Source organism: Mirounga angustirostris, unplaced genomic scaffold, assembly GCF_029215605.1.
Source record: "Mirounga angustirostris isolate CCGP_5_RB_7025 unplaced genomic scaffold, mMirAng1.0.hap1 SCAF_1, whole genome shotgun sequence".
In the NCBI taxonomy this organism is placed as follows: Eukaryota; Metazoa; Chordata; class Mammalia; order Carnivora; family Phocidae; genus Mirounga; species Mirounga angustirostris.
The window spans coordinates 176,552,577-176,580,466 of record NW_026991709.1 but is presented as its reverse complement, the minus strand read 5'-3'; the positions used below and the strand labels follow the sequence as shown (position 1 = coordinate 176,580,466).

Here is a 27,890-nt window from a genome sequence, read left to right as displayed (position 1 = left end):
TAATATAAGAATGATTTGGAATATAATTGAATTTTAGATGATATATAAGTCAACATGGAATCTGGTAGAAACTCAGAGACACTGTTCTAACTAGTCTTCTTTGTGCTGTGGCCATGCTGAAAAGCTAGTTAATAGAACGCTGGCGGTCAGTTCATAGTGAATAATAACAGCCTGTGTCCTAATGCTTCAGATTTGTGACTAGAGATGCCCTGAAAGAATATTTTGAAAATTCAGAACCTTGATCTGGTGATTGTAGTTGTTAGGGTCTCAGAAGACTCTATTCCTGCAATGGGTGGTAAAGTTGTTACTCTATCTCAAATCTACATCAGAAAGGAAAAAAAAAAACTTTTGCATTTATGTATTTGTGATAAGCTATGTTTTATTGTACTGATTATCACAGAGCTTTTATTGCATGCCTATTGTGAGCCAGGCGCTGTGCTAGTTTCTTTGAATGCATTTTTTTAAATTTAATGCCCACAACAATGCCTCTGTGGAGAGCAGTATTGTCATTCTCATTTTGCATGTAAAGACATGAAGTCTCAAATTGTGCAACTTGCTCAGGATCACTAAGCCAGGAGGGGACAGAGTCAGGTTTTAAACCCAGACTTGGAAATGTATCCTATAACTTCTTTAGGCTACGTGGATCTGGCGTGATTTTGTCCAACAGATATCCACCAGGTGCCAGGGCCTGCACTGGGAAAACAGAACAGAGATGCTCTTGCCTGACTGGATGTATAGACGGATGCACGCGTTTGTGGAAAGATGGATAAAAATAAACGATGGGGAAATGCATAGAGTAATGAGCTGAAGAGCGGGTGGAATGGGAGGGTAAGTGAATGAGTGACCGGATGAGGTCACCGATGAAACGGAATGGTATGGGAGGGCATGAATGAATGGATGAACAGGTGGATGGAAGGATGAATGCATGAATGAGGAAGAGGATTTGAGGCTGCCCTCCCTGAAGCCAAAGCGCCGGGCTCCGGGCGGCTGGCGGGTGGGCAGGCGGGCGGCTACTCCACACAGTACGGTAGGCGCGGGCCGCTCCTCCTCGAGCCCGGCTCGCGCCTCCTCCCCTCCCGCCCCCTCCTCCTCCTTCTCCTCCTCCTCCGTCGCCCGCCCGCCCGCCGGCCGCGCGGACCCCAGTCCCCGGCGGGCGACGGCGGAGGAGGCGGCCGCCCGCGCTGTTGCGCTCGCCCCGCCGCCGCCGCCGCCCGGCGAGCCGCGATGCGCAGAGGGGCCGCGCCGCCCCGGGGCCGCCGCCGCCGCGCCGCACCATGAAGCTCCGCAGCAAGGCGGCGGCGCTGCTCCTGCTCGCGCTGGCCGCGCTGCTGCTCGCGCTGCTGTCCCTGCGCGCCGGCCGCGCCGAGCCCCCCGCGCCGCCCGCGCGCCCCGCGTCCGTCCCGCAGCGCCACCCCGCGCCGGCCCCCCAGCGCCTCCCGGGCCCGGGCGCCCTCCCGGGGGCCCGCCCGCGCGCTCGGCGGCGCCGGCCCCCGCGTCCGCGCCCCCGTGCCGGCCGCCGGGGCGCCGCGAGCCTGGAGAAGTTGGCGAGGTGAGTCGTGGCAGCCCCAGAATCCCTTCTGGGGACCCGTGTCTCGCTCCCTCCGCCCGGGCCAAGTCCAGGGGAGGCTTTGGGCTGGAGGGACAGACTCCAAGTTCACCCGCGGGCTGCCCAGTTGTATTTTTTTGCCCCGCTAGAGCTGCAGAACCACCTTTGTGGAGTCCAGTTGACAGCGCAGTGCTGATAATCATGTACATTTTTGAAAGAGAAGTGCCAGAGAGGGTCGTTTATATATTACTTTTTTTTTTTCAAACAGGGTAAGACGTTTGTTTGCGTTCTTGCAAACCTGCGCCCTTTGTTTACTTTTTCAAAAGCCATCACGATGCAAGAATGCTTTATCTAATTCTCATGTTTCACAGGAGAATTTTTACCAAAAACTTAGATGTGATTGAGTTGGAAAAGTTAGCTGTTTACCAAAGACTAGCTGCCTCTCCTTGAACCTTGAATCCCCCTGTGCTTAGAACAGAAGGGGCCCTCGACCTAGGTTTATTTAAAAAAAAAAAAGAAGAAGTTTTCTTCCTGGAAGGAGCGATGCGTGGCACGGGAAGACAGAGTGACGGTTTCCCAGTCCCTCATTCTGTTTCAGACTCAAGTACGGTCAAAGCGTCTTACAAGGAAAACATCTTAACCTTTGACATGGTGTTTGATACTCTTTCTCTGCTCCGAGCTTAAGCCGCCGCAGCTTTTCATCAGAGCGTTTTATCTTTGTCCTTAGGGTTGCTGGACCGCGCTCAGGTTAGGGATTTGCGTTCATTTCCTTTGTCGCGGAGAGCTTTTTAACAGTCCCCTGGCCTTGCCGCGGGTCTGTTTCCTCTGCCCTCGGGAGCTGGTGATGTTTTAACTGCTCTTGCTGCGCCTGCCCGTGCTGGGCTCCTTCATGCCTTGAAAAGAGTTGAAGAATTCTTTTTGGCCCTAATGACTGAATCTGTTTTGGCGCTTTTACTGTAACTAAGAGAAAAGACACGAAACCTCAAGAAGTAGCTGTGTCAGCTTTTGGTTCTCTTCTGCCTCATAATAAATGTACAGCTGGGTACTGACAAGTTTGAGAGGGGAAAAAAAGCCCCGATGATCCATAGAGTCACTTTTAAGTACTTAGAACAATTTACAAGCTCTTGTGAATGTACACGTACTTTAAAATCAGGGTATTTCTGTTAGGAGCTGGGGTTTCTTATAATGTGTTACCCTGACGTGCAACTGCAAGTTTACTAGGATTTGTAAGTGGAAGGGACAGCTCGTAAGACAGTGACAACTGACACCATTTAACGTAGCTAACCTTTCGCCAGGCATCCGGCTAACAGCAGTCCACAAAAGCAGTCCTTGTTAACACTTCCGGTACATATTATTCACCGTGTCATCTGCACCGTAGCCCTATGATAGTGGCTCCCAAACGAGCGGCAACAGTGTCACCTGAGGCCTCGTTAGAAATGCAGATTCTCAGGCCCCGCCCCCGCCCCACGAAATCAGAATCTGTGGGGGTGAGGTCCCTAATCTGTGTTCTAGCAAGGCCTCCCATTGTTTCTAACACACACCAGCGTTTGAGCGCCTGCTCTATGAAGTATGCACTAGTTATTATTACTCCCATTTCCCAGTTAAGGAAAATAACGCACGAGGTTTAGCCATTTGTCCGAGATTCATAGATCCCTTGTGGTAGATAAGGGTAAACATTCAGGGGCTCTGGGCCCGGTCGACTCTTACCTGCTGATGTCATAACACTAACTAGTCTTGCCTGCATTTCATAGTTTTTCTGAGATTTTTCTAAAGAAACATCATAGATTTTTACAACGGTCTCATTCTTCAAGGTGTTGGGAACATGGGGCAGCATCTTCTTGTCTCTATCTGAACAAATCGGCTCTGCCTAAGAAGAGATCATGAGCAGAATCCAAATGGATGTTTTAGTGAAGGACTATTTCCATGAGCAACAGTACCTCCTGAAGCCGTTTTTCTTTTGAACATATCTCTTATCATGGAAGTCATGGCCAGCACCATAGGAATATAGAGCAAAATTTTAAAAACTCGGAAAAGGGCGAACAACAAAAAAGCCACAGGAAGTCTCAAGCTCAGATGCATGAAGATGAAAGTCTAGTGTCCTCTGGAGAAGTTGACATTTTCTGGGACTTAATAATTTTTTTTTTTTTTTTTTTTTTTTTTACTACCTGGACAGAAATGGCGGCAGAAGATTCTGAGACAATGAGGGAGCGGGAGGGAAGACCTCTGCATGGACTCCTTTATTGCTCTTCTAATCCTGCTTGGGTTAAATTTTTGTGGTTTAGGAGGAATTTCATTTTAGGGAGGGAAAAGAAAGCCTCGTGTTTTCAGAAATCGGGTGCTTTAATCTCGTTACGTGGCTAGAATCCAGAAGAGATGAAGGGTACGTGATCTCATTTTTCGGGCCCGGGGAGGAGTCTGCAGCAAGCGTGGAGTTGGATGGGATACAGTCCACCACCTGCTGACCATCCGTGGCCCGGGCTGCCTTGCCTCCCCCGGGGTACTGCTGTAAGTGAAGTCTTGCCACGTCAGCGCAGGAAACATAGCCCTCTCCTTCCACATCTTGTTTTCATTTCAGAGAAGTTTCCAGGGACTTGCCTAGTTAGCAGACAGACCCTACAATTTTATAACTAGTCATTTGTATGCAATCTGCCCTGTGGTGGCCTCTCCTCTCCATAAATATAAAACCCAGAGGTAAGGTCTGAGCTTTTAGGTCCGGGGTGGGATCTGGAAACGGACACCACAATCTAAGTGTCCGTTCCAAGTGCACAAGAGAAATGAAATCTTTCTTTTATTTTGGGTTTATTGGTGATTTACACCTGGCTGACTTCCAGAGAGAATTTGAGATGACTTTCAGTAAAAAACATATATAATAAGGCCATTGAAATCATCCTAAAAAAGGAAAAGTCATAAAGGGGAGGAGGAAATAAGCACTGTTTGTCAAAAACTGAGCCACTATTGTTATGAGGATTAAGTATTAAATTTAGCTCTAAGCTTCCTGGCAGCCATGTCAAAAAGGGAATCATGATAGGCTGCCTTATTTTCACTGAATGATAAGAGGAAAAGTTGATCAAGAGGGGATGACTTGGTTTTCATGGAAATGAATTCTAAAAAGAATTTTACTGGAGAGTAAACTTTAAAAGCCTGTCTCTGCAACTTGCTTCTGAAAACTCCTCTTTGAGCCTATGTGTGGAAAGGCAGTTGAATATAACTGCTATCAGTGCAATGTGAAAAGAATTTGGCATCTGGAGGCCAGAAAATTGGGTTCTAATCCCAAGCCATTTCACCTTAATTTCCTCATCTGTAAACTGAGCAAATCAATCGAAAAGTTTTCCAAGATCTCTTCCAGCTCTGACATTTGATGATCCTGTAATGAGATCATCCAATTTAGCTGTAAAATCCCAACAATGACTATTGCTTAGCCCTTTGTGCTGTCTCTTGCAAAATCGGTTTCTCATTTATTGGCTCTAGCCTAGAACTTACTGATTACTCAATCTCAACCCTCTCCTGAACTTTATTCTTTTTCTTTTTGCATTGGCCTGGGTATTGCTGTTTTCTCTTAAAATATGGTTTCTAAGGGAGACTTAGGCTACCTCTGAGCTCTGTGGAGGTCCTCTGCCATTTTATTCCACAGTCATTCAGCAAATGTTTATTGCACATATATTCTGGACCAGGCACTCATTGTACAGTGGTGAAAGGGGTTGTTGCCCTCCCAGAATTTGGGAGAGGTGGGGGCGGGGAGACAATAGAGAAACACATTTACACTTGGCAGCCTCCGCAGCTGTTCCAATGAGAGGAAGCGTGTTTACTCGCTCCTCAAGAGACACCATTTCCTGCAGTTCCCTTTGGTATCTGAGATAAGTCTTCTCAGAGGGTTCAAGCCTGAATAAAGGTCTCACTTAAGAGGGATGGTGTTATATAGCAAAATGCCAACTCTGCAGTGATCCTATAATTAGCTGGTAGCCCTAGAGCACATTAAAGGTCTCCAGAACTTAGGTTCCATCTCTGATATTATGTACTCTGAGTCTTGATTCTATTCACATTCATTTTTGTTGATGGGTCCATGGTTCCGTCTTTTATTGATCAGCAAGTCATATTGGCTCTATGTCAAAATATATCCCTGGGCGCCTGGGTGGCGCAGTCGGTTAAGCACTTGACTCTTGGTTTCAGCTCAGGTCATGATCTCAAGTCTCTTTAGATCAAGCCCCACGTCGGGCTCCCTGCTCAGCAAGGAATCTGCTTGAGATTCTCTCTCCCTCTCTCCCTCCTGCTTGTGCTCTCTCTAAAATAAATAAGTGAATCTTTAAAAATAAGAATATATATATCTCCCCACTTCCATGCTTACCACTGTCTCCTAAACACCACCTTTTACGCGTGAACCCCCACAGTAGCACAAGATCTGGTTTGCATGCCTCCACCCTAGCGCCCTCTACAGTCCATTTCCCATACAGCTGCTGGAATAATGTGAGCTCTGTAGACCACACTGGGTCTTTGCTGATGAAAGCCTCCAGTGACGGACTTCGCGTCACAATGAGAAGAAAATTCAGTTTCTTAGTCTGGCCTTCAAGCTTTGATCGCAGCTCCGTGTAGCTCTCTGACCTTGTCTCCTACCACTGTGCTTCAGCTGCACTAGCCTTCAAGTATGCTGAACTCATTCCCACCTCAGCACTTTTTACTTGTTCCTTGTGCTAGAATGTTCTTTGCTCACATCCTTGCGTGGCTAATACCCTTGCTTCTTTCAGGACTATGCTTTCAGGTTTTCTTCTCAAAAGGGTCCTCCCAGCTGCTCTAGAAAAAAGGACCTTCCCCATCATTCTCTAGTCCCTTACCCTGGTTAGTGCTTTTTTTTTTTTTTTTGTAGCACTGGTTATTATATGAACATTGCATTTTATTTATTCCTCTCCTCCAATGTATACTTCATGTCTTATTCATCACTCTACCACTGGCACCTAGAACAGAGATGGTCTCATAGTAGGTACCTAATACATATTTGTCAAATCTAATGAATGAACACAGCTCCCACCTTGTGCCAGCACTATGCGAAAATTTTACTTATATGATTAAGTTACATATTATTTAATAATGTTCAAAATAATCTCATAGTGAAGAACAATAAGAAGACTAGTGAGGCTCTTTAATTGTAACATTCTTAAAAGAGAGGATTTTTTTTTCTTTTTAATAAATGTTACTTTTTGGAACAGTTTGGGATTTTTAGAAAAACTGAGAAAGTAGTAGAGTTTCCATATACCCAGCACCCAGTTTCCTCTGTTATTAAAATCTTACATTAGTTTGATACATTTGTTATAATTAATGAACTAATGGTATAATTATTAATTTATAGTTTAATTACATTTCCTTAGTTTTTACAGAATGCCCCTTTTCTATTCCAGGATCCTAACCATGGTAGCACATGATATTTGTTTCCTTTTTTTTTTTTTTTTAAAGATTTTATTTATTTGAGAGAGAGAGGGAGAGAGCACGAGGGGGATGAGGGGCAGAGGGAGAAGCAGGCTCTCCGCTGAGCAGGGAGCCTAGCTCAGGGCTTGATTCTGGGACCCTGGGATCATGACTTGAGCTGAAGGCAGACACTTAACTGACTGAGCCACCCAAGTGCCCCGCATGTGGGTATTTAGATGTCACATCTCCTTAGGCTCTTCTTGACTGTGGCAGTTTCTCAAACTTTCCTTGTTTTTGATGACTGTGGGAGTTCTGAAGAGTGCTGGTCAGATATCTTGTAGGATGTCCTACCATTGGAATGTGTCTGATCCTTTTCTCTTGATAGTACTAAGTTGTGGGTTATTTGGAAGAAAGCCCGGTGTGGTAAAGTGCCATTTTCATCATATCATATCAAATATATATGCTATCGACATGATTTATGACTGCTTTGGTCACCTGGAAGAGGTAGAGTTTATTCAGGTTTTTCTACTGGCAACTTGCTCCCCCCACCCCTTCCCTGCTATATACCTTATTATTTTTTTTTAAGATTTATTTATTTTAGAGAGAGAGAGTCTCAAGCAGACTCCATGCTGAGCGCAGAACCTGATGTGGGGCTCGATCTCACAACCCTGAGATCACGACCTGAGTGGAAAGCATGAGTCGGTTGCTTAACCAACTGCAGCACCCAGGTGCCTCCATACTATAAACTTGAGAAGGAAGTCACTGCCCAGCCCACACCTGGGGAGTGGGCAGCGATGCTCTCCTTCCAGTGGAGACAGTGGAGTATCTATGTAAATTATTTGAAATTCTCCTGCATGGGAGATTTGATTCTTCTCCATTTGTTAATGTATTCAGTCATTATATCAGTATGGACCTACGGATTTATATTGATTTTATACTTTGAGTTACAATCCTGTATGACTATCGTATTGCTGGAATTGTTTCTTTATTGGCCATTAGGAGCTCTTACAGTTGGCTTTTATTTTTTTTTGACATACTCCGATCAATCTGTTTTTGTTTTTTGAGCACTTCCTTACTCTCTGGCCCTACAGGATGCTCCAGGCTCATCTTCTATATTTTCTGCTTCATTTTTTGAATCAGCCATTTTTTCAAGGAGCCCTGATTCCTCTTACTGGAGAATGGTATTAGAAACCAAGATTTGGGTATGAGGCGTGCTTGTTGCTACTGGGATGTCATTTCTTTTAGATCCTCACAGCTGACAGAGCAAAACGTATGTGTTTATACTAACTGGCATATTTACACATATAAATATTTCCACATGTAATCATCTCTCTCTGTGTTAAGCTAAACATTACTACCTGGACCATTGTAGATTCCTTGCCTTACCTGTTGGGGAGAGAGCATGTTTTTGTTTTCCCAAACCCCAGTTTTCTCCCATCTCATTGGCTTTCATTGGTTTAAATGCCTGTGGTATGGGGGAGGAACCGGGAAGGAGTGGAGGGGTATTTTCTAAGAGTGACAAATAAATAAGATTAGACATCAAAAAAAAAAAAAAAAAAAAGATTGACGTTAAACCAAGCAAGGCCCAGCCCCTAGTTAGAGATGAGACTGTAGCCGTCACACCACCTGGGGGAAGGTGAGGTGGTGGTGGTGGGTGTCATGATGGGCTCCTGATCTCTGTTGCTCCCAGCCCGCTGCAGTCTGTGGGTGGACCGCACCTCCAGGAGGTGGAGTAAGCCAGGCATGGCCTTCATGGTGTAGGCTGGTGCATGCAGGACTAAAATATTCAATACCCTCATTTCTCTGGCAACAGGTCCTGGTCCACAGGTGCTACCTGACACACGTTGCCAGATCAGCCAGAAGGGAAGGACATATATTATTGGGCAAAAGATTCCGTATGCTAGATATGGTCATGGAAATAAATAGTCACAGTTACTACTCTGATTCTTAGAGGACCAGCTTTAGGATGCAGCCATCGCTGTGAGCAGTAGAATAGAGAAAGTAGGAGAATTTGGATCCTTGAGGACATACTGAGCCCAAGAATCAACAAATCCTGACACCTGCCCTATCTTGGGCGCTCCCGATACATGCATTGGAGTTGAGGTGTCTGGTATTTTTCTCCAAAATCATCTTACCCATACCGGATGGTTCTTTAAATCAAAATCTCACTGCTGTCAGTGGAGAGAAAGGGGAATGGTGGCGGGGGGACACATAGGAGAGGTGCATCTACCGCACCCTGGAACAGCCGTTATGTGCCCTTAACCTTGTCCCAGGTGGCAGGGGATCCCCAGGTGGTGGCAGGGGATTCAAGATAGGTCCTTGGGCCAAATTAGACTGTCTCTTAGGGATTTAAAAATTGGATCGGAGACAGTTTAAGGGCAAACTGTTTCTAGTGGCAAAGATTAAGGTATGAAATTCAGGATTGACTGCCATGTTTCCTGCATGTGGAGGAAGCTGGTCTGCATTGAGAGTATATGAACCCAGTGTGAGAAGCAACACAAAGCCACTGGCGGGGCGGGGGGGCAGTGAGGTGGGGGGAGGCAGGTCCTGACGTTCCCAAGGCCAGCTTCTGCCCTTTGCTGGCTGGGCTGTTTCATCCCTTTCCTAGAATCCATGAACTGAGTTTCTTTCACTTAACACCACGGAGTTCTGACTAATTTGTGTATGTGGCACCTGCCTTTAACACCTTCACTAGGTTGAGTAAATAGTAGCTATATTGACACTAATCCCCCCTACTAACTCATAGGTGGGATTCTTTGGAAGAAAATTTGAAAACAGATTTGTTTTCCTCGGAAATACTTCTCTTCATGTTATCTCACTGCAAGAAAATAAAAGACAAAATATTGTATGTTATATATATATTTACCACCCTTTCAAATATTTTTTTAAAAACAAGAAAATAAGAGACTTTTGTGGAAGATGGAATTCATTTTGTGTTCTTTTCCAAATCTTCCCCAGTACTTGATTTATTTCAGATTCTGAAATTCTGAAAATTGCCCCCGGAAAGAGGAATTTCTTGACTTGATGCCTTTATTGGGACTCGGTGATTTTGTGTCAGCAAGGAGTGACTTTGGTATATTTGAAGGTGATGTTTTCATGTTTGCCCGTGCTCCGTCCCCTTGACCTCTTTTAGCAACACAATGGACTGAAATAGTCTAGTAGAAATTCATCATTGGTACAATTTAGAATCCAAGCTTTATGTGAGGAAGAGACAGTGGAGAAAACGTCATCCAAAATGTGACCCCTTTTCATGGGGGAAACTGAGGTCCAAAGAGATAAAATAATAATAATGTACGTAAAGCACCTAGCGCAGGGTTAGCTCATGGTGGTCACTCAGCAAATGATTCCCTGTCCGAGTCCTGTTCTTGTCCACTGTTGTTTATTAGTTAGGAACTGAATCGTGACTAGGCCCAGCTAACGAGCTGAATTAGTCCTCCTCAGTAAATCATGGCTTTCTCATAAGCTCAATGATAAAATGAAGTAACACAGGTAAAATCCTGGCACAGAATGTAGCATGCCAGAAACTCTCAGCAAACGTGAGCTGGGACTCAGATGCAGATTAGGGCAGGCTTTTCTAAGATTATGACTTGAGGAAATCAAAACTCAGCTTCCATATATGATAACTAATACACCAGTGTTCTGATCCTCAGTAAAAGCTAAAGAAGTAGATGAGGGAGGACCATTGACTGCCTCTCGGGGACGTGGACTATGGTTCTGGAGAGCGTCAAGTTGGAATTGTGGCCCTCTCTAGCTCTGATGTCTACTTGAGGGCAGATAGCTATGGTTTCCCAGCTCAGAAAAGTAGAGGGTGGGAGAAGAGTTCATGGGTATTAGGAAGTGTTCTCGGGGAACCCAAATGCAGAATTTTGTCCACAGACACTGCTATCTGGGGTTCTGCATCTCTGGTTGAGCTTGAAGATGCTCTGCGTTTTCCTCCTCCTAGTTTTGTGAGAATTACAAGGACCTCAGTTGTCTGACTGCCAGCCTTAAAGTAAGGAGCTTTGGTGTTCAGGTATCAGGTTTTACCCCTCAGGGAGAATGCATTGTTAGAAATTGCTTTTAGAGGAAACACAAGAGAAGTTGGAAACATATTGGAAATTGGCATTTTAGAAGAAACATTTAGTTTAAAAAATGTAGAAAAACTTCAAATCTGGCTTGCAGTGAGATAGAATACTGACTAAAGTACCATGCTTTTTGCTGCTCTGCCTGCCTGTTTTTGTCATGGAATTAAAATATTTAGAGAAAAATGAAGGCTTCTGGTACATTTCAGGTTAGCATTTAAAAATAATGATGGTGGTGGTAACAACTGATATTTAATGATGACAAAATATGTCACGATACGGGGCATCTGGGTGGCTCAGTTGGTTACATGTCTGCCTTCGGCTCAGGTCATGATCCCAGACTCCTGGGATCAAGCCGTGTGTCAGGCTCCCTGCTCAGCGGGGGAGTCTGTTTCTCCCTCTCCCTCTTCTCCTCCCACCCCTGACTTGTACTCTCTCTCTCAAATAAATAAAATCTTTTTAAAAAATTAAGCCACAATACTGTATGAAGCGCTTCCCCATATTATTTCATTTCTTCCCTAACAACCTAAGAGGAAGGTACTATTATTGGATAGGTCAGAACACTTTCAGTTGCAAGAGAAAGAGTCTTAGCTCATCAGCTTATACCACTTAGTCATAAAAGGCAATTTACTGGCTGATAAAACTGGAAAGTGCAAAAGAGATAAGAATTCCATCGCAGGTGTATCCCAGATTTCTAGCTATCTTGCCTCCGCCTTCCATCTCTCCTGCCTTCTCTGTGGGCCACACCCTCACATGGGTGTTCTCCACATGAGAGTTCCAACAGATCTGGGCTTGCCTTCTCCTCCTTCAGTCACCGCTGAGGGAAAAACTTCATCCAACATGAATACCAGGGCTACCTCTGTTGACCTGACATGGAGCACACCATATCCGATCGCTGATGGCCATGCATGGGGAGAGGATGATTCAGCCCTTCCAAACCTCATGGACTGAGAACAGAAGAGGAATGGTTTCCCCAAAAGAAAATTGAGGCGTTCTTACCAGAAACTCCTGGAAATGGATGCTTGGTAAGAAACACTATAAAACCAAAAGCAGATATCCACTATAATCAGTACGCCCATTTTACAGATGGGGAAACTGAGGGTTGGAAGTGGTTAAAGCATTTGCCCAAGATGGGGCAGCCAAGAGGCAGACCTAGAATTTGAAGCCAGGTCCATATGCTTCGAGAGCCAAATTGCTTACCACCATGCTGTACTGGGGAACAAATCTTGAAATTTGAGCTATCTGATTGCTTTCTATAATCCCTTTGAAGAGGATCCTTTAAATCTTTTTTATCTGTGAAGGTATTTCCTATTTGTAAGGGAAAATAGGTTATAAAAATTACCCCTTTAAAACAAGTTTTTTATATATTTACATATTTATAGACACACATCCACATACATTGGGTGTAACTCTGGAAGACTATACCCATTATACTAAAATGTTAACAGTGGTTATGGAATTGGAATTATGGTACCCACCTTTGGCTTGTCTGTATTTTAAATTTTTTTCTATGAGGAATGTATGCATTGCTTGTATAATTTATAAAATAAGTTAAAGTATATAAATTATCATAAAAATTAAAAATCCCTTCTTGCCTGAGGCCTTAGAGGATGGAAATTAGCTGGAGAGACCCATTTTTCCTCTCCTTCAGTTGGTCTTTCATGCTCTTTTTTGGGGCGATGAGCTAGAAGTGTCCACTTGCAGAATATGTAATCCTCATTCTTTTCCCTCGTATGTCACCAGGCATTTATTTCAAACTAGCACTGCTGGTTCATATTTTACAATCTCAATAACATCTTAATTTGAGAAGAAGAGAGAGATGGAGAAATAGAATCTCCTGTGTGTTAGGAACAATCATGAGGGGAACAAATGAAAAGAGAATTAGTCCAGGCAGCATCACAGAGTTAGAGGGAGAGGAGTATATATAAATACACTTGTGCATGATGTCAGCTAACGGTGAATGCATGGATTTTGAAGGTGCAGTTGGTAGAGGTGTGCACTGAGAGTCATGCCCAGGGAGGCTGTGAGTGCGGGGGTGGGGGGTGGGGGGCTAAAATCCAGTCCAGGCTCAGATCACTGAGCTGCGAGCCCTGAGTACAGATAAAGTGTTTATCTGCCCAGAGCAGGCTTTTCTGAATCACTTGTGTGTAGCCCCAAACAGAGCATAATGATTAAAAGCGTGGGCTCTTAAGTCCAGCTCCCTGAGTTTGAATCCTTGCGCTGCCACTTACTAATCATAAAGCAGGTGTGTATGTCCAATAATGTCTCAAAGCAGACACGCATACAGATAGACACATAGACAAGATTGACCACTTCAGGCTTGGAACACCTACTACGTACTAGACCTAGACTTTGTTTAGGAACACAGCCATGTTTTTAAATATCATGATCCAAACTAAAAATATGCTATTCATAATTGAAAGCACTTATCAAATAATTGTGTTATGCACTGTCCCCCCCCCCAGCAGATTTTTGGCACTGGGTTGACACTATTCATATAATACCATGGCTGCAAGGCAAACGTCAGCTTCTCTGCCTATCTTGGAAGATTAATGGTACTTGATTTAACTCCAAACCATGGGTCATTAAAAGTGATTTAACTGTTAGCACAGTCCTTAGCGTCATGTCTGGGTTTCTAAAGTGAAGGCTCCACTCACAGCTCCTGCAGGGAAATTTTTTGTCAGGGGACAAATGTGTGCCCAGACCTGTGGTTTGCAGGGAACTTTATTTGTGCCTCTTGCTGTCAGCGTATAGCATGGATCTAATTACCCATTACCAGACTCGCCTTCTAGAGGCTGAAGCAAGGTGTTTCTGTTTCTTTCTTTCTTTTTAAAGATTGTATTTATTTATTTGACAGAGAGAGAGAGAGCGAGAGCAGGAACACAAGCAGGGGGAGTGGGAGAGGGAGAAGCAGGCTTCCCGCTGCGCAGGGAGCCCGATGCGGGGCTTGATCCCAGGACCTTGGGATCATGACCTGAGCCGAAGGCAGATGCTTAACAACTGAGCCACCCAGGCGCCCCGGTGTTTCTGTTTCTAAACAGCTACTCTGGCCTCATCAGCAGGCCTTCTGCAGGTTCCAATAGCTATGGTTTCATCTGGTAGGATTCCACGTGGGAGGGAATCCATTCTTCCACCAGATGAGAGTATTCGATTTCTCAAGATTCATCTTCTACCATTTTTTCCCCAAAGATTTCTATGTTTCCTTCCCTGTTAAAATGAGTTACCAACAGCACTGTTTTAGACTCTGTTTTAAAGAGCGGGGATTTTCTGTTAAGCCTCCACTGCCTACATGTATCACAGCATCAGGTTTACCTGAGTTAATTTAGCTTGTCAGTTACGGAGAAGCCCTGGTAAGAGGTAGCAGGAGACTGCAGAAAAGAGGGTCTGAGGAGAACCAGTTACTTACTTTAATAATTCAGTGTGTTTTGCAGTAATAGGCCACAAAGTAAATAGCACTACACCTAAGAGCCGTATTTCATTATTTATTCACTCCAGAAATTGAAGTTTAATTAAGTCGCACTCTTGAGACTTTTAAGCGATGAAGGAGACGCCTCGTCTTGGACAGTGTGGGGCTGGTAAAGCTGCTTCTCCCTCTGAGCCTCCGATGAATATCATCTTCAGTTTGCACAGAGAGGGCTTGAGCCAGGACACTTGAGACAATGTTTTCCAAATGGCAGTCAATCCCACATCAGAGCCATCATTCTTACGATATGGCCACTACCAGTGTTAACTTGAAACATTAAAAAAAAAAAATCTTTGTTAAGCATAAGTGCGTTTATTTAATCATAGCTTGATTGCAATACAATCCAAATACCCTTTCAAGACGTACAATACAGTGGTTTTTAGTTTATTTGCAGAGTTGTACAACCATTACCACACCGAATTTCAGAATATTTTCACCGCCTGAAAGAAAGAAACCCTGTGCCCATTAAGCTGTCACTCCACATTTACCCTCTTCCCCAGTCCCTGGTGACCACTAATCTGCTTTATGTCTCTCTGGGTTTTCCTATTGTGGACTTTTCCTTTTTTTTTTAAGATTTTATTTATTTATTTGAGAGAGAGAGAGTGAGAGAGAGCATAAGAGGGGAGAGGGCCAGAGGGAGAGGCAGACTCCCTGCCAAGCAGGGAGCCCGATGCGGGGCTCGATCCCTGGACTCCGGGATCATAACCTGAGCCAGAGGCAGACGCCCAACCACTGAGCCACCCAGGCGCCCCTTGTGGACTTTTCCTATCTATGGAATCAGAAATATGTGGTCTTCTGTATTTTCACAGAAGGTTCACAATTTACCGTGTTTAAGGTTCATAGATGTTGTAACATGCATCAGCACTTCATTCCTTTAATGGATGAATGATTTTTCATTTTATGAGTATGCCACCTTTTATTTATCCATTCATCAGTTGGGGGACATTTGGGTTAGACTCTGGCTATTGTGACTAATGCTGCTATGAACATTTGCGTGGAAGTTTATGTGCGGACATAGATTTTCATTTCTCTTGCGTAGATACGTAGGAGCGGAATTGCCGGGTCCCGTGGTAGTTCTGTGTTTAACCAGAACTGTGGAACTGTTTTCCAAAGTGGCTGCACTCTTCTACAATCCCACCAGCAACGTGTGAGGGTTCTAATTTCTCCACATTCTAAGTATATTTATTTTAGGGGAAACTTTCTATCACTGCCACAAATTGTCGGTGGTAACATAAATAGAAGGTAATCCTCGAATCCTACACTAAGAAGATGAAACAATGTTGGTCATTTCTCACTTGGCTGTTGAAGGTTCTGTATCTGAGATCTGCTGTCTTTTTAGTTGAAAGGGAGGATCAGGTAACATTAGAAAGGTGTCCAAGACATGTTAGCACCAAGCTGAGACTTTACTGACATTGTAGAGAAAGAACTGGGAATGGAATGGCTTTCTCACTCAGAGGTTCAAAGTGATTTGATGCGGTGTCTTAATGATAATTGCAGCTGAGACATCACCCTCTGGAACATGCAGAATTTGGAGGCACGGATGCCGTATGCAAGCCCGTCTCATCGTGTTTCAGCAGTCAGCTCCATAGTTATGTCATGCAAGTAACTCGGAGGCGGCAGGGATCATGTTTGTTGTTTTTGGGGTTTTGTTTTTTCTCACGGTATGTGTTTTCTAACTCTTGGGTAAATTTCAGAAACTATCAAGGTTACTACATTCTTGGTAGGATAATAGCTATTCACCCAGGAATGTCATTTCTGGGAATGTAGTCGAAGGCCAAAAGAAAAGAAGAAAAAAAATCTGTTGGCTCACAGTTTAGTACCAGACTTTTTTTTTTTTTTTTTTATGACAGAATAGTTGGAAACAACCAACAAAAGGGCAATGCTAATAAGCTCTGGTGTTTTCGTTGGATGGACTAGTAGTTAGCCAGTTACAATGATATGGCTATGAAGACTTAAAAAGTAACAAGAAAAGTAAAAGAATCAGATGAAAAATGTGGAATATGAGGATGTAGGTACACTGTTAGTACAGCTGTAAAAATATGTATTCAATGGAATATAGACCAGGACATAACATGCAAAGAAAGTTTTATAGGGCAAGATTTTTTTCCAGCTACCAACATTAATATTTCAATATATATGTTTTATACATATATATGTATATTTTTTTAGAAAGAGAGAGAGAGAGCATGTGCATGCAGGGGCAGAGAGAGAGGGAGAGAGAGAATCTCAAACAGGCTCCACGCCCAGCTCGGAGCCCGAGAAAGAGCTCAGTCTCATGACCCTGAGATCACGACCTAAGCCGAAATCAAGTCAGACAGTTAAATGACTGAGCCACCCAGGCACCTCTGTTTTATTTTTTTAATTAGAAGCGTACATTATATATTTTATTCTGATCTTTTTCTAAAGATAGAGATTTTGCTTGTTTACATTGCCTTAGATTGATGGTATATACTGTGTCCTTGATATAAATTACATTGAAAGAATTTATAATCACCAGCTGAGGTAAGTTTTTGGAAGGAAATAAGCAAAGACCATGACAAAGAATAAAAGGGAGGGTGCTCCTTTGATGAGGTGGTCAGGGAAGCTCATTCTGCTGTTCAAAAAGAAGGAGGTGTCCATGCAAAGGGAAGAATATTCCAGGTGGAGGACACAGTAAAAGTCCAAGACGTGAGTGCAGCACTGGGTGTCTCAGGTAGAAAGAAGGGAAGGTGGTGGGTGCAGAAGTCCCCAGACTGAAGAGTCAGGAGGCAGGGAACATCTTCTAAACAGTGGTTGAAGTCCTGGAGAGTGCTGGGAGGAATTCTGTGAGCAAGGAGCTAAGCTATTCATTGAGTTAAGAGCACTCTTGGGAAGCTGAGAGATGGTACCAACAAAGACAGAAGATAGAGTAGTTTTCATCCACAGATGTCACTATGAAGACACATCCCATGTCTAGGTGTGGCAGTGAAGAACAAGGAGGACACCAGCCCAGCTACTGTCCCGAGGCTCCTGGGGGAGGGGAGGAAGAGCAGCTTCCACATGGGGGTCTGCTGGGGAGGCGGCAACCTCACAAGGTAGCCATGTTTTCATTACGGCAAGACGTGAAGAGACTACCCTGAGAAAAGGCTGAGCATGGAGTGCGCTTTCCTGAGGGTGTGGGGGAAGATTTTGGGAGAGAAAGGAGAGGTGCTGTAGCCGAGAACTGTGGGTGATTGTGGTACAGCTGTATTAATAAGTAAACTCTAGGACCTCCCCCAAGACCCACTGATTAAGAATCTCTTGTGGCGTGGAGGTTTGCGTATTAACAAGCACCTCCAATGACTGTGATGTGTGACCGGGGTAGGGAATCCCCTGCACTAGATGGTATCTGGTATCTAATCCAGCTACAAAACTGCAAGAGTGATGGGGCTTTGGATAAGGGCCCTAGCAGTGAGCAACAAGGAAGACATGGATTCAGTGAGCATTTCAAAGGCTGACTCAAGGTGAGAATATGAGAGAGGTGGAGCTAGTCAAAGGGGTTGGAAACTTTTTTTTTTTTTAAAGATTTTATTCATTTATTTGACAGAGAGAGAGAACCAAGTAGGCAGAGAGGCAGGCAGAGGGAGAGGGAGAAGCAGGCTTCCCGCTGAGCAGGGAGCCCGATGCGGGGCTCGATCCCCGGACCCCGGGATCATGACCTGAGCAGAAGGCAGCGGCTTAACCGACTGAGCCACCCAGACGCTCCTGGAAACATTTTTAAGCCCTACCTTAGGACTCCTTTTTGATTGCTAAGCTGTAAGTTTGTTTCCATGTGGCTTCAGCAAAAGGAAATGTGCCAGCTTAAAAATTGAACTGTCTGGGGGCGCCTGGGTGGCTCATTCAGTTAAGTGTCTGACTCTTGATCTTGGCTCAGGTCATGATCTCAGGGTTGTGAGATCGAGCCCCACGCTGGGCTCCACACCCAGTGGAGCTTAAGATTTTTCTCTCTCCGTCTCCCTCTGCCCCCCCTCCTACTTGTGCTCACTCTCTTTCTCTCTAAAAAAAAAAAAAAAAAAAAAAATGGAACGGTCCTCAGTTATGGTCAGGTGCACCTGGATACACGTGCTTAAGTAGGGCCAGCAAAGATGTGACCTGCCGTCTTTTGGCTCTGCTTTCTGCTGTGTTGACTCCCATTCAGGCTCTACCAGTATGGTGGCCAAGATGGTTACCATCAGTCCCAGCCTTAACAGGAAGCTTCTCAAAATCCTGGACAGCAAGTGTCCACTCCAGTCCTCTTTTATAAAGTATAAATAAGAATAGTTAACCATCAGTCTGAGCAGTGCTACAATTCCCCACTGCCCATTCCCTTCCCAAACTCCGTCATTCAAGGGGTTAAGGAGTTTTAGGTTCATGGACTGGACTTTCCCTTGATCCTCGAAGGGTCTCAAGTGACATTTGAGTGGCGCTGTGTGTGCCATCGGTAGGAGTGGGTGAAAGGCACACCATTTCAGTGCCCTTAAACTTGATTATTCATTTTGATCACAACACAAATGCTTACTACCTGAAGCCTGAGATTTTGAATGTAATGTGAGAGGTAATAGAGGGGGAGCAGAAAAGGTCTCATTAAATCCCAACCACTGATACTTGAACTGCCATCAGGAGAGGCCTTTACTTTTCTTTTTTAATACCTGTCACCAGACACCAAGGGAGATTGCAGTCCCCAGCCCCTGCTTTTTGTGCTGTGCAGTCCCAAATCACGGAAACCTGCAGAGAAGTAGCTTGCTATGCTGCAGAGGAGTGCAAGATCTTTTTAATTAAAAAAAAAAAAAAGTTTTTGGGCCCCTGAGTGGCTCAACCAGTTCAGTGTCTGACTCTTGGTTTTGGCTCAAGTCATGATCTCAGGGTCATGAGATCGAGCCCCGCGTCAGCTCCGCTCAGGGCGGAGTCTACTTGAGATTCTCTCCCTCTCCCTCTGCCTCTGCTCCTCCCCTTGCTCACTAAAGCGCATATGCCCACGCATGCATGTACTCTCTCTCTCAAATAAAATCTTAAAAAAGTCATCAAATAGTTTGGGCATACAAAAAATACAGATAATAACATAATGAATTTCTGTGTACCTGGCACTCATCTTAAGAAATAAAAATTTAAATCCCCAGAAATAACCACTATCCTGCATTTGATGTTTATCATCCTTGTGCACGTTTACTTTTACTACATAACTCTGAACAACATGCAGTGCTATTTTGCTTGTTTTTAAGTTTCATCTAAATGGTATCATTCTATGGGGTGCCTGGGTGACTCAGTTGGTTAAGCGTCTGCCTTCGGCTCAGGTCATGATCCCGGGGTCCTGGGATCGAGTCCTGCATCAGGCTCCCTGCTCCGCGGGGAGTCTGCTTCTCCCTCTCCCTCTGTCTTCCAGGTCGTGCTCACTCTCTATCTCAATAAATAAATAAAATCTTAAAAAAAATTAAATGGTATCATTCTGTTGCTATCCTTCTGCAAGTTGCTTTTTTCTTCTTTGACCTTATGTTGATATTTGATATTCTGGTTTGTTCATTTTCACTGCCATGTAGTATTCCTCTTAAACATATTGTCTATGTTCATGATTCACCTATGTATGGACAGCAAAGCTATTTCCGGTTCTTCACTATTATAAACAGGGCTGCTGTGAGCATTCTTGAATGGGTCTTGTGCAAATGTGCAAGGATTTTTTCAGGTTATATATGTAGGCATAGAACTGAAGGGCTGGAGGGTGTTGTGCCTCTTCATTCCTGCTAGATGTTACCAAACGGCTATCCAAAATGTTTGGGTTAACTTACACTGTCCCTGGCTATTTCTTTCTTTCTTTTGTTTAAGGCAGGGAGGGGCAGAGGGAGATGGGAAGAGAGAGAATCTTCAGCAGGCTCCACGCCCAGCACAGAGATCTCACAACCCTGAGATCATGACCTGAGTGGAAATCAAGAGTCAGTCGCTTAGCTGCCTGAGCCACCCAGGTGCCCCACCCCTGGCTATTTCTGAGCTGTTCCCTGCCTTCATATCTACTCTGGAGCTTGGAATGGGTCAGCTTTTATTTTATTCCTTAAGTTTTGCCAATCCGAAAATAAAATGGAGTCCCTTTACTGTTTTAAAATTAGTATTTTCTGGGGCACCTGGGTGGCTCAGTCAGTTAAGTGACTGCCTTCAGCTCAGGTCATGATCCCAGAGTCCTGGGACCGAGTCCCGCATTGAGCCCTGCATTGGGCTCCCTGCTCCGTGGGAAGCCTTCTTCTCCCTCTCCCTCTGCTGCTCCGCCTTCTTGTGCTCTCTCTCTCTCTGTCAAATAAGTAAATAAATAAAATCTTAAAACAAAATTAGTATTTTCCTGATTACTAAGGTTTTAATGGTGGGTCCGAAAACTTGCCCACAGAGCTGAGGAAGAGAAGACATCTGAGTCCGTTCAGCAGGGGTCCTTGAATTTACCAGGCATGATCCTGTTTTAGTACCTTTGCTCTAACTGTCTCCTCTGCCTGGAATGCTCCTCACCCAGAAATGCACATGATTCACTTCCTCACCTCCTTCAAGTTGTCATCAGATTTCACCATCTCAGTGAGGACTTTCCCAACTCGGCACTGTATAAAAATATCTACCAGCCCAACAGCCACTGCTGCATCCCTCTCTGCTCAAGGACGTATTTCCTTCGTAGCCCCTATCACTGGTTAACTTTCTATGTAAGTTACTAAGTTACTGCTACTTCCTTCTTTGTCTTTCCCCTGCCACCCTTAGAATACAGAAGGGCAGGCATCTTGGTCTGTTTCGTTCACTGCTGTCTTCAGGTACCTAGAACAGTGCAAGGCATAGTCCTCCGTATAGATTTGTTGATTAATACATGGTCTGAAGTAAGCAGGAAAAAGACAGCAGAGGAGAGCATTTCTTAGAGAGAGACACACAGAGAGAGAGAGGGACAGAGAGAGAGACAGATGAGTGCCAAGACCTGGAGACAACCCAGCAGTCTGTTGACCAGAGACAAAAATGGATGGAGAGTAGGAGTATGTGTGACTATGGCTATGATTATGAATGGCTGCCCCCCGAGGCTGGGGATGCTGGAGGCAGTTACAAGAAATGTAAATAGCAGCCATGATCATCAGTTTGGACTCAATCTTGAGGGCAGCCAGGAGCCCTTACATTTATTTTAATCAAAAGAATAACACATTCCTATTTGCCTTTTACAAGAACGTCACTCTGGTGCCAACAAGAAGAAATCAGAGGGTGGGAGTTAAAGGATAAGACTGGAGGCATGTGGCCCATCTAGAGAGCTGTCACAGTGGTTGAGGTGAAAGAAGCTGGTGGCCTCACCGGGTAGCAGCAGGGGGATGAAGAGACGTGGATGACAACTTCAGGAGATATTTAGGACATCTCTAAGTGCTGTTCTGTGATCTGTGAAATCAGTGGAATCTGAGTATCTCTTGCGTCTGAGCTTCGCTGAGCTTCCACTAAGCACGCTCTTAAGTAATCAAATTGGAAAGCTGTCCGACGTGCTCCACCCACATCTTCACTTCTCTTCCTGGTGAAAGAAATCTGGAGCAAGACTGCCATTATTCAACAGAGCAGCGGGTAATGGAGCAGTGCGCTGATTGGACTGGAAGGTTTTGGAAGGAAGGTAGCATTCCATGTCCAAGTTTCCCTGGCCTCCAAGTCTTTTGTGCAAGTAAATTAGTTTCATTCGTCTCAGGGCACCTTTTCCAGGCCAACTCCTTCCAACTTGCCTGCAAATGTCTCTCAGTGGTGTGTTTGAGGCTTGGCTACGTCTCCTTGTCTGGAACAAATCTTTTATTGCGAGGAAATAGCTGGATGATGATTCTGGACTCTTGGACCCTATTTCCCTCTCAGCTGTTGACTCAGTATTTAATACCTTGGTCATTTTCAGCTTAACCTGCCTCCTCTCCTGCCTGTTTCTCATTAATACGACTCACATACTGGAAGCCGAATTTCAAACCTACCACCTCAGCAAGTTTGAGTGAGACAGTTAGGATTAACACCTGTTTCTCAAGACTCTCCAAAGATGTGATGGAGGCACATATGTTATTTTCTCTGCTCACCTCCCAGACTCGCATGATTTTCCTTTGGTGTGGTGGTCATGCATTCCACCGCAACCTAAAACCATCCAGATGATGGGAATATCATGTTGCTCGTTTCACATGGGAAAGCCACAACCCACCCTCGTCTTGTCCATGTTACATTCAAATCTAATTTGCGTGGCCCGTATGAGTGTGAGCAGCAGAGCCCCTGTGTCAGCTGCTGGAAATTTAGCAGTGCTATTTCCAAACACGGGCCATCCGGCAGCCAGCAGGCGCTCGACAGCTGAGTGGGGCAGAAAAAGTCTCAGACACCTATGGCCGTCCAAACAGTGACTCATGCTGCTATTGCCAGGATAAATATGGGAATAAATGGTATTTTTCTCTAAGCAGGGAGAATTGTCAAAATGCTTATCACTTTATAAAATATAACAGATTGTGCCTGTTCATGTTTTGAAATGTTCCAGCCATTCACTAGCTGGGCGTGTGTGTGTGTGTGTTTAAATTTTATGAGTTTATTAATAGCTTTAACTTGTTTTGCTTCTTCCTAGGAGGCCTGGAGAACTCAGGAGTTTTCAGGCCGTGCTGCCTCCGGAGCTCTGGATCCACTTGGCCGTGGTGGCCTGCGGCAATCGGCTGGAGGAGACCCTGGTCATGCTCAAATCCGCCATACTCTTTAGCCACAGGAAGATCCAATTCCACATCTTCACGGAAGACTCTCTGAAGCCTGAGTTTGATAAGCAGGTGAATTTGTGGAAATGGTGGTGCCACAGTTATGGAGTGCGCGGACATTATGCCACAGTTATGGAGTGCATTGTGGGAGATGCGTATCCCCTTCGCTAATGTGATTCACTACTTTTCGCGGCGGACTCTGCCGTGTGACCATGTGCTTGACTCTGAGCCTTGCTGTTCTCATGGGTCATTTAGGGATACTTACACCTACCTTACAGAGATAGTATAAGGGTTCTATGAGATGATACACTGGAAGCACTTGACCCGGGGCTTGAGCCCTCTGGTGTGATTACATGGCTCTCATGTAGGCGCCAGGTAGCTGTCTACAGATTCTCTTTATATAGGTTTTTTGAATGACAAGTAATAAATGTTCATTAAAATAAATTCAAATGATACAGATTTCATACATTAAAAGGGAGGAGTCCTTGGTGCCCTCAGTCCCACACAAGAAACTATCAGAGTTAGCAATTTTGAGTTACTCTTTCATATTTTTTTCACATACAGGTGTGTTTGTGTGTGTGTTTTTCTGTGTGGATGTATGTATATGTGTGTAAATGTATATTTGTATGTATGTATAAATATATACCTCTATAGCACATACAGTTGTACGTGCCCAGATTAACATGTATTTCTTTTTTTTTTTTTAAGATTTTATTTATTTATTTGAGAGAGAGAATGAGATAGAGAGAGCATGAGAGGGGGGAGGGTCAGAGGGAGAAGCAGACTCCCCGCTGAGCAGGGAGCCCGATGCGGGACTCTATCCCGGGACTCCAGGATCATGACCTGAGCCGAAGGCAGTTGCTTAACCAGCTGAGCCACCCAGGCGCCCTAACATGTATTTCTTTTAAAGATTTTTTAAAAATTTATTTGAGAGAGTGAGAGCACAAGCAGGGTGTAGGAGCCGAAGGAGAGGGAGAAGAAGGCTCCCAGCTGAGCAGAGAGCCCCACATGGGGCTCCATCCCAGGACCCCAGGATCATGACCCGAGCCGAAGGCAGACACTTAACTGGCTGAGCCACCCAGGTGCCCCTGTATTTCTTTTATAAAATCAAGTTTATTCTCTATGTGTCGTACTGGGACTTGCTTTTCCTCCCTTAAAACCATATTGTCAGCATCGTTCCAGGTCAGGACTCAGACATTCTTACCTCGTCTTTTCTGGTGACTGTATAGTATTTTATTATGTGTCTGGATCCCTGTTGAGTTGACTATTCCTATACTGAGGAACAAGTACTGATTTTTTTGTCAGTACAGGAGGAGAGCTTTGGAAGTACCTCTTCTCTCCAGTCTGGGTACGAGTGTGCCTTTGCAGACCAAGCTTTGCTTTGTCTTGGACATTTGCTCTTGTGGTAGGGCCTTGCGTGCTGGTAGAGCAAGAAGTGGTTCGTTTTGTATCCACGGACTTGGGTCAGCAGACCGCCTCCTGGCCCCAGGCTGGCTACACTAATGAGAAAGGCCAAAGAAGCCTATTGGGCAGAGAAAGGTTGCTAACAGAAAGCTAGAAAACGGGTTATGTTTCCTAAAGAAAAATATCCCCATGACTTCGTCACCAGGAGAGGCCAGCTTGTCTAAAAGCTTTGAAATTGATTGGAAAATGCCTTGAAAAAATATCCGAGTCAAGGGAAAGGGAAGAGATTGGCACACGCATGGTTTGTTGTTCCTGAGCTGTGGTGAAAGGGGATGATGATGACAATTACCATTGATCAAGGGCTTCTGATTTATGACTTACCCCTCCTTAACCCCCACCCGAAGGCAGCAATCATGTCCCTCTTTTGCAAAGAGTTTTAGCGATTTGCTCATCAGGTGTCGGTTCAAGGTCACAGCCTCAAACCTCCATGAGCTCAACCAGTGTACATACTACCTGTCCAACTAGTAGGTAGAAGACTCATCTGCTCCCCCGTATGCTTGCTGCTGGATCTCAGGCAAACCTTGTGGCCTCTCAGAGCTTCAGTTTCCCTGTCTGTAACCTGAAGCAAGCAACACTGATAAAAGAGCTAAGGTATCTGGAATCAGGATAGGCTAGGTCAGGCTGCCTTAACACCTCCAAAAAAGCTCAGAGACTTTGCACGTGCCTACTGCTTGTCTCACACAGGCACTTAGGTCTGGGACTGAAGATGACAAAGACTATTCACGCTTTTTTTTTTTTTAAGTTTATTTATTGTTTTTGGTAATCTCTGCACCCAACATGGGGTTTGAGCTCAAGACCCTGAGGTCAAGAGTTACATGCTCTTTTGGTCCAGCCAGCCAGGCACCCCAAGACTATTCATGCTTTGAGTTGCACCTGCTGGAACACTTGGCCTCTAAAGTTCTTGGGATGCCATGCAGGAAAGAGAGAGACAAGGGATCATGACTGTGCATTTCACTCCCTTCGCTCGACAGTGACATGAGTCTTTTCCACTCACATTGAGCTGTCCAGAAGCAGTCACAAGGCTCACCCAACGGCAAAGGGCTGGGAAGTGCTCGGTGTGCAAAAAGGGAGGAAACTGGCTGTAGACAAATTCTAGCACTGTGTTGCACAGTATCCATCTAACAAGTATTTATTGAGTACCCACTGGGTGCTAGAGGCTGGGACATGAGGATGGAGCAGAACAAAATAGAACTGAACTTAAAGAAGGTGAGGGGAAAGAAGGTGTGGCCCCACCTTCTGTTATTCACACCCTACTTACTTCCCTCCTTCGCTGCCCCAAGTGTTGGCCTGTGTGACCAACAGCATAGGGAAGATGCGATGCTGTGTCAGTTCTGAGATCCCGTTTAAAAAGGCACCATGCTTCCTATCTTGTCTGCACTCACTTTCTTGCCTGGATCACCTGCTGGGGGATAAGCCACTTTCATGTCAGAGCAGCCCTCGGAGAAATCTACGTGGTGAGGAATCGGGGCTTCTTGTGACACTCAAGTGAGGGAGCTCGGAGACAGAACCTCCCGCCCCACCAAGCCTTCAGATGACTGTAGCCCCAGCCAGTAGTTGGACTATACCCTTGTGAGAGGCCCTGAGCCAGAACAACCCAGCTTGCAGATTTTTGACCCTAAGAAACTACATGAGAGAATACGTTTTTGTGGTTTTGAGCCACTGAGTTTTGGGGATAACTTGTTAAAAGGTAATAGCTAATATATATGCATCTATATACATCATATGTATGCATGTACAAAATAGAGTATGCTACATGTAATGTTCACGTGACATTTGAGGCTAGGGCATAGAAAGAATATAGCTTCTGCCCGGCTTTCTTGGGATGCCTGCCCCAGGAACCTGGCCAGCATGTGGTGAGGAAGCCCACACTAGCCCATATGGAGAGATTGTGTGGAGAGACCCACTCAGAGAAGAGCTGAGGTCCCCAGCCCATAGCTGGCCTCAATTGCCAGATGTGTGAATGGACTAGCATTCAGATGATTCCAGCCTCCAGCCTTCAAAGCTTCTCGCTGAGGCCCCAGACATCATGCAACAGTGTAAGCCGCCCCTTCTGTGCCTTGTCCGAATTCCTGATCCATGGAATCTGTGAGCATTATAGATGTTTTTTTTTTCTTTCAGATTTTATTTATTTATTTGACAGAGAGAGACACAGCGAGAGAGGGAACACAAGTAGCGGGAGTGGGAGAGGGAGAAGCAGGCTTCCCGTGGAGCAGGGAGCCCGATGCGGGGCTCGATCCCAGGACCCTGGGATCATGACCTGAGCTGAAGGCAGATGCTTAACGACTGAGCCACCCAGGCGCCCCTAGATGGTCATTTTAACACTAAGTTTGGGAGTAATTTTCTGTGAGCCGTGGTAATTGGTACATTATAAGTTGGGAACTAAATTGTGTGGGAAAATCATTGAATTTGAAAAATCATTTGAATTGCTCTGGTGACTTTATCCCTGTGATGGCTCCTTTCCTCGGGTCTTTGTTAGACCAGTGGAGCTCAACTAACAAAGGAAACTGTAATAGGGTGTTAAAAGACAGGCAGGGCATCTGACCTCATCCCTTTCTTTTCCGTGCAGGGATTATAAGTGTAAAGTTTAGATATAAAACCTTGCCTCTTATGGAAGTCACAGAGCTTTCCTCCGTCTCAACCGTTTCAGTGGAAGGGCAGATGATCCTTGCTCTGTTATTGCAGAGCAGACTTGTGAGGCTGAATCACGTGATCTCTTTATTCTTTGATTCCACAGAGATTCTTTGGAACATCTCCTGTACCTTGTTAGCCCTCAAGTAGTAGGGTGGCAGCAGCAGGTTTGTGTGTAACCCCAGGAGATGCTGGTATGGAGATGCAGGGTCGGCCATCCTTCACGAGGGTCTCACTTCCAACACTGAGGCATTGTGGGAATATCCAGTTTCTTTTTTTTTTTTTTTTTTAAGATTTTATTTATTTATTTGACAGAGAGAGACACAGCGAGAGAGGGAACACAAGCAGGGGGAGTGGGAGAGGGAGAAGCAGGCTTCCCGCGGAGCAGGGAGCCTGATGTGGGGCTCGATCCCAGGACCCTGGGATCAAGACCTGAGCTGAAGGCAGATGCTTAACCAACTGAGCCACCCAGGTGCCCCAGAATATCCAGTTTCTTGTGATAACTTCCTGTGAAGCTCAAGGCCACATATCTCAGGATAAAAACAAAACAATGTGCCAGTTGACCTCATGATTCCTCTGGAAACTGCTTTATGGGTGAATTCTACTCTATTGAAGTAGAATTTTTTTTTTAAATTTTTAAACCATATAAGTACAATATGTCTGGAGCTATTTAC

General features: G+C 44.9%; 1 protein-coding gene across 2 annotated transcripts in view; it reads left to right on the top strand.

Moving 5' to 3' along the window:
- The first annotated feature begins 1,146 nt into the window (after positions 1-1,146).
- Positions 1,147-27,890, top strand: part of GXYLT2 (glucoside xylosyltransferase 2) — a 100,541-nt gene continuing 73,797 nt past the window's right edge. Inside the window, exons 1-2 of one of the 2 annotated variants that reach the window (XM_045861962.3) lie at positions 1,147-1,549; positions 23,004-23,196. In XM_045861962.3, the coding sequence (XP_045717918.1) occupies positions 1,275-1,549; positions 23,004-23,196 (468 nt within the window). In that variant the 5' untranslated portion in view covers positions 1,147-1,274. Of the gene's footprint in view, positions 1,550-11,735; positions 12,027-23,003; positions 23,197-27,890 lie in introns of those variants that run through there. The other variant, XM_045861963.3, reaches the window with a different exon arrangement.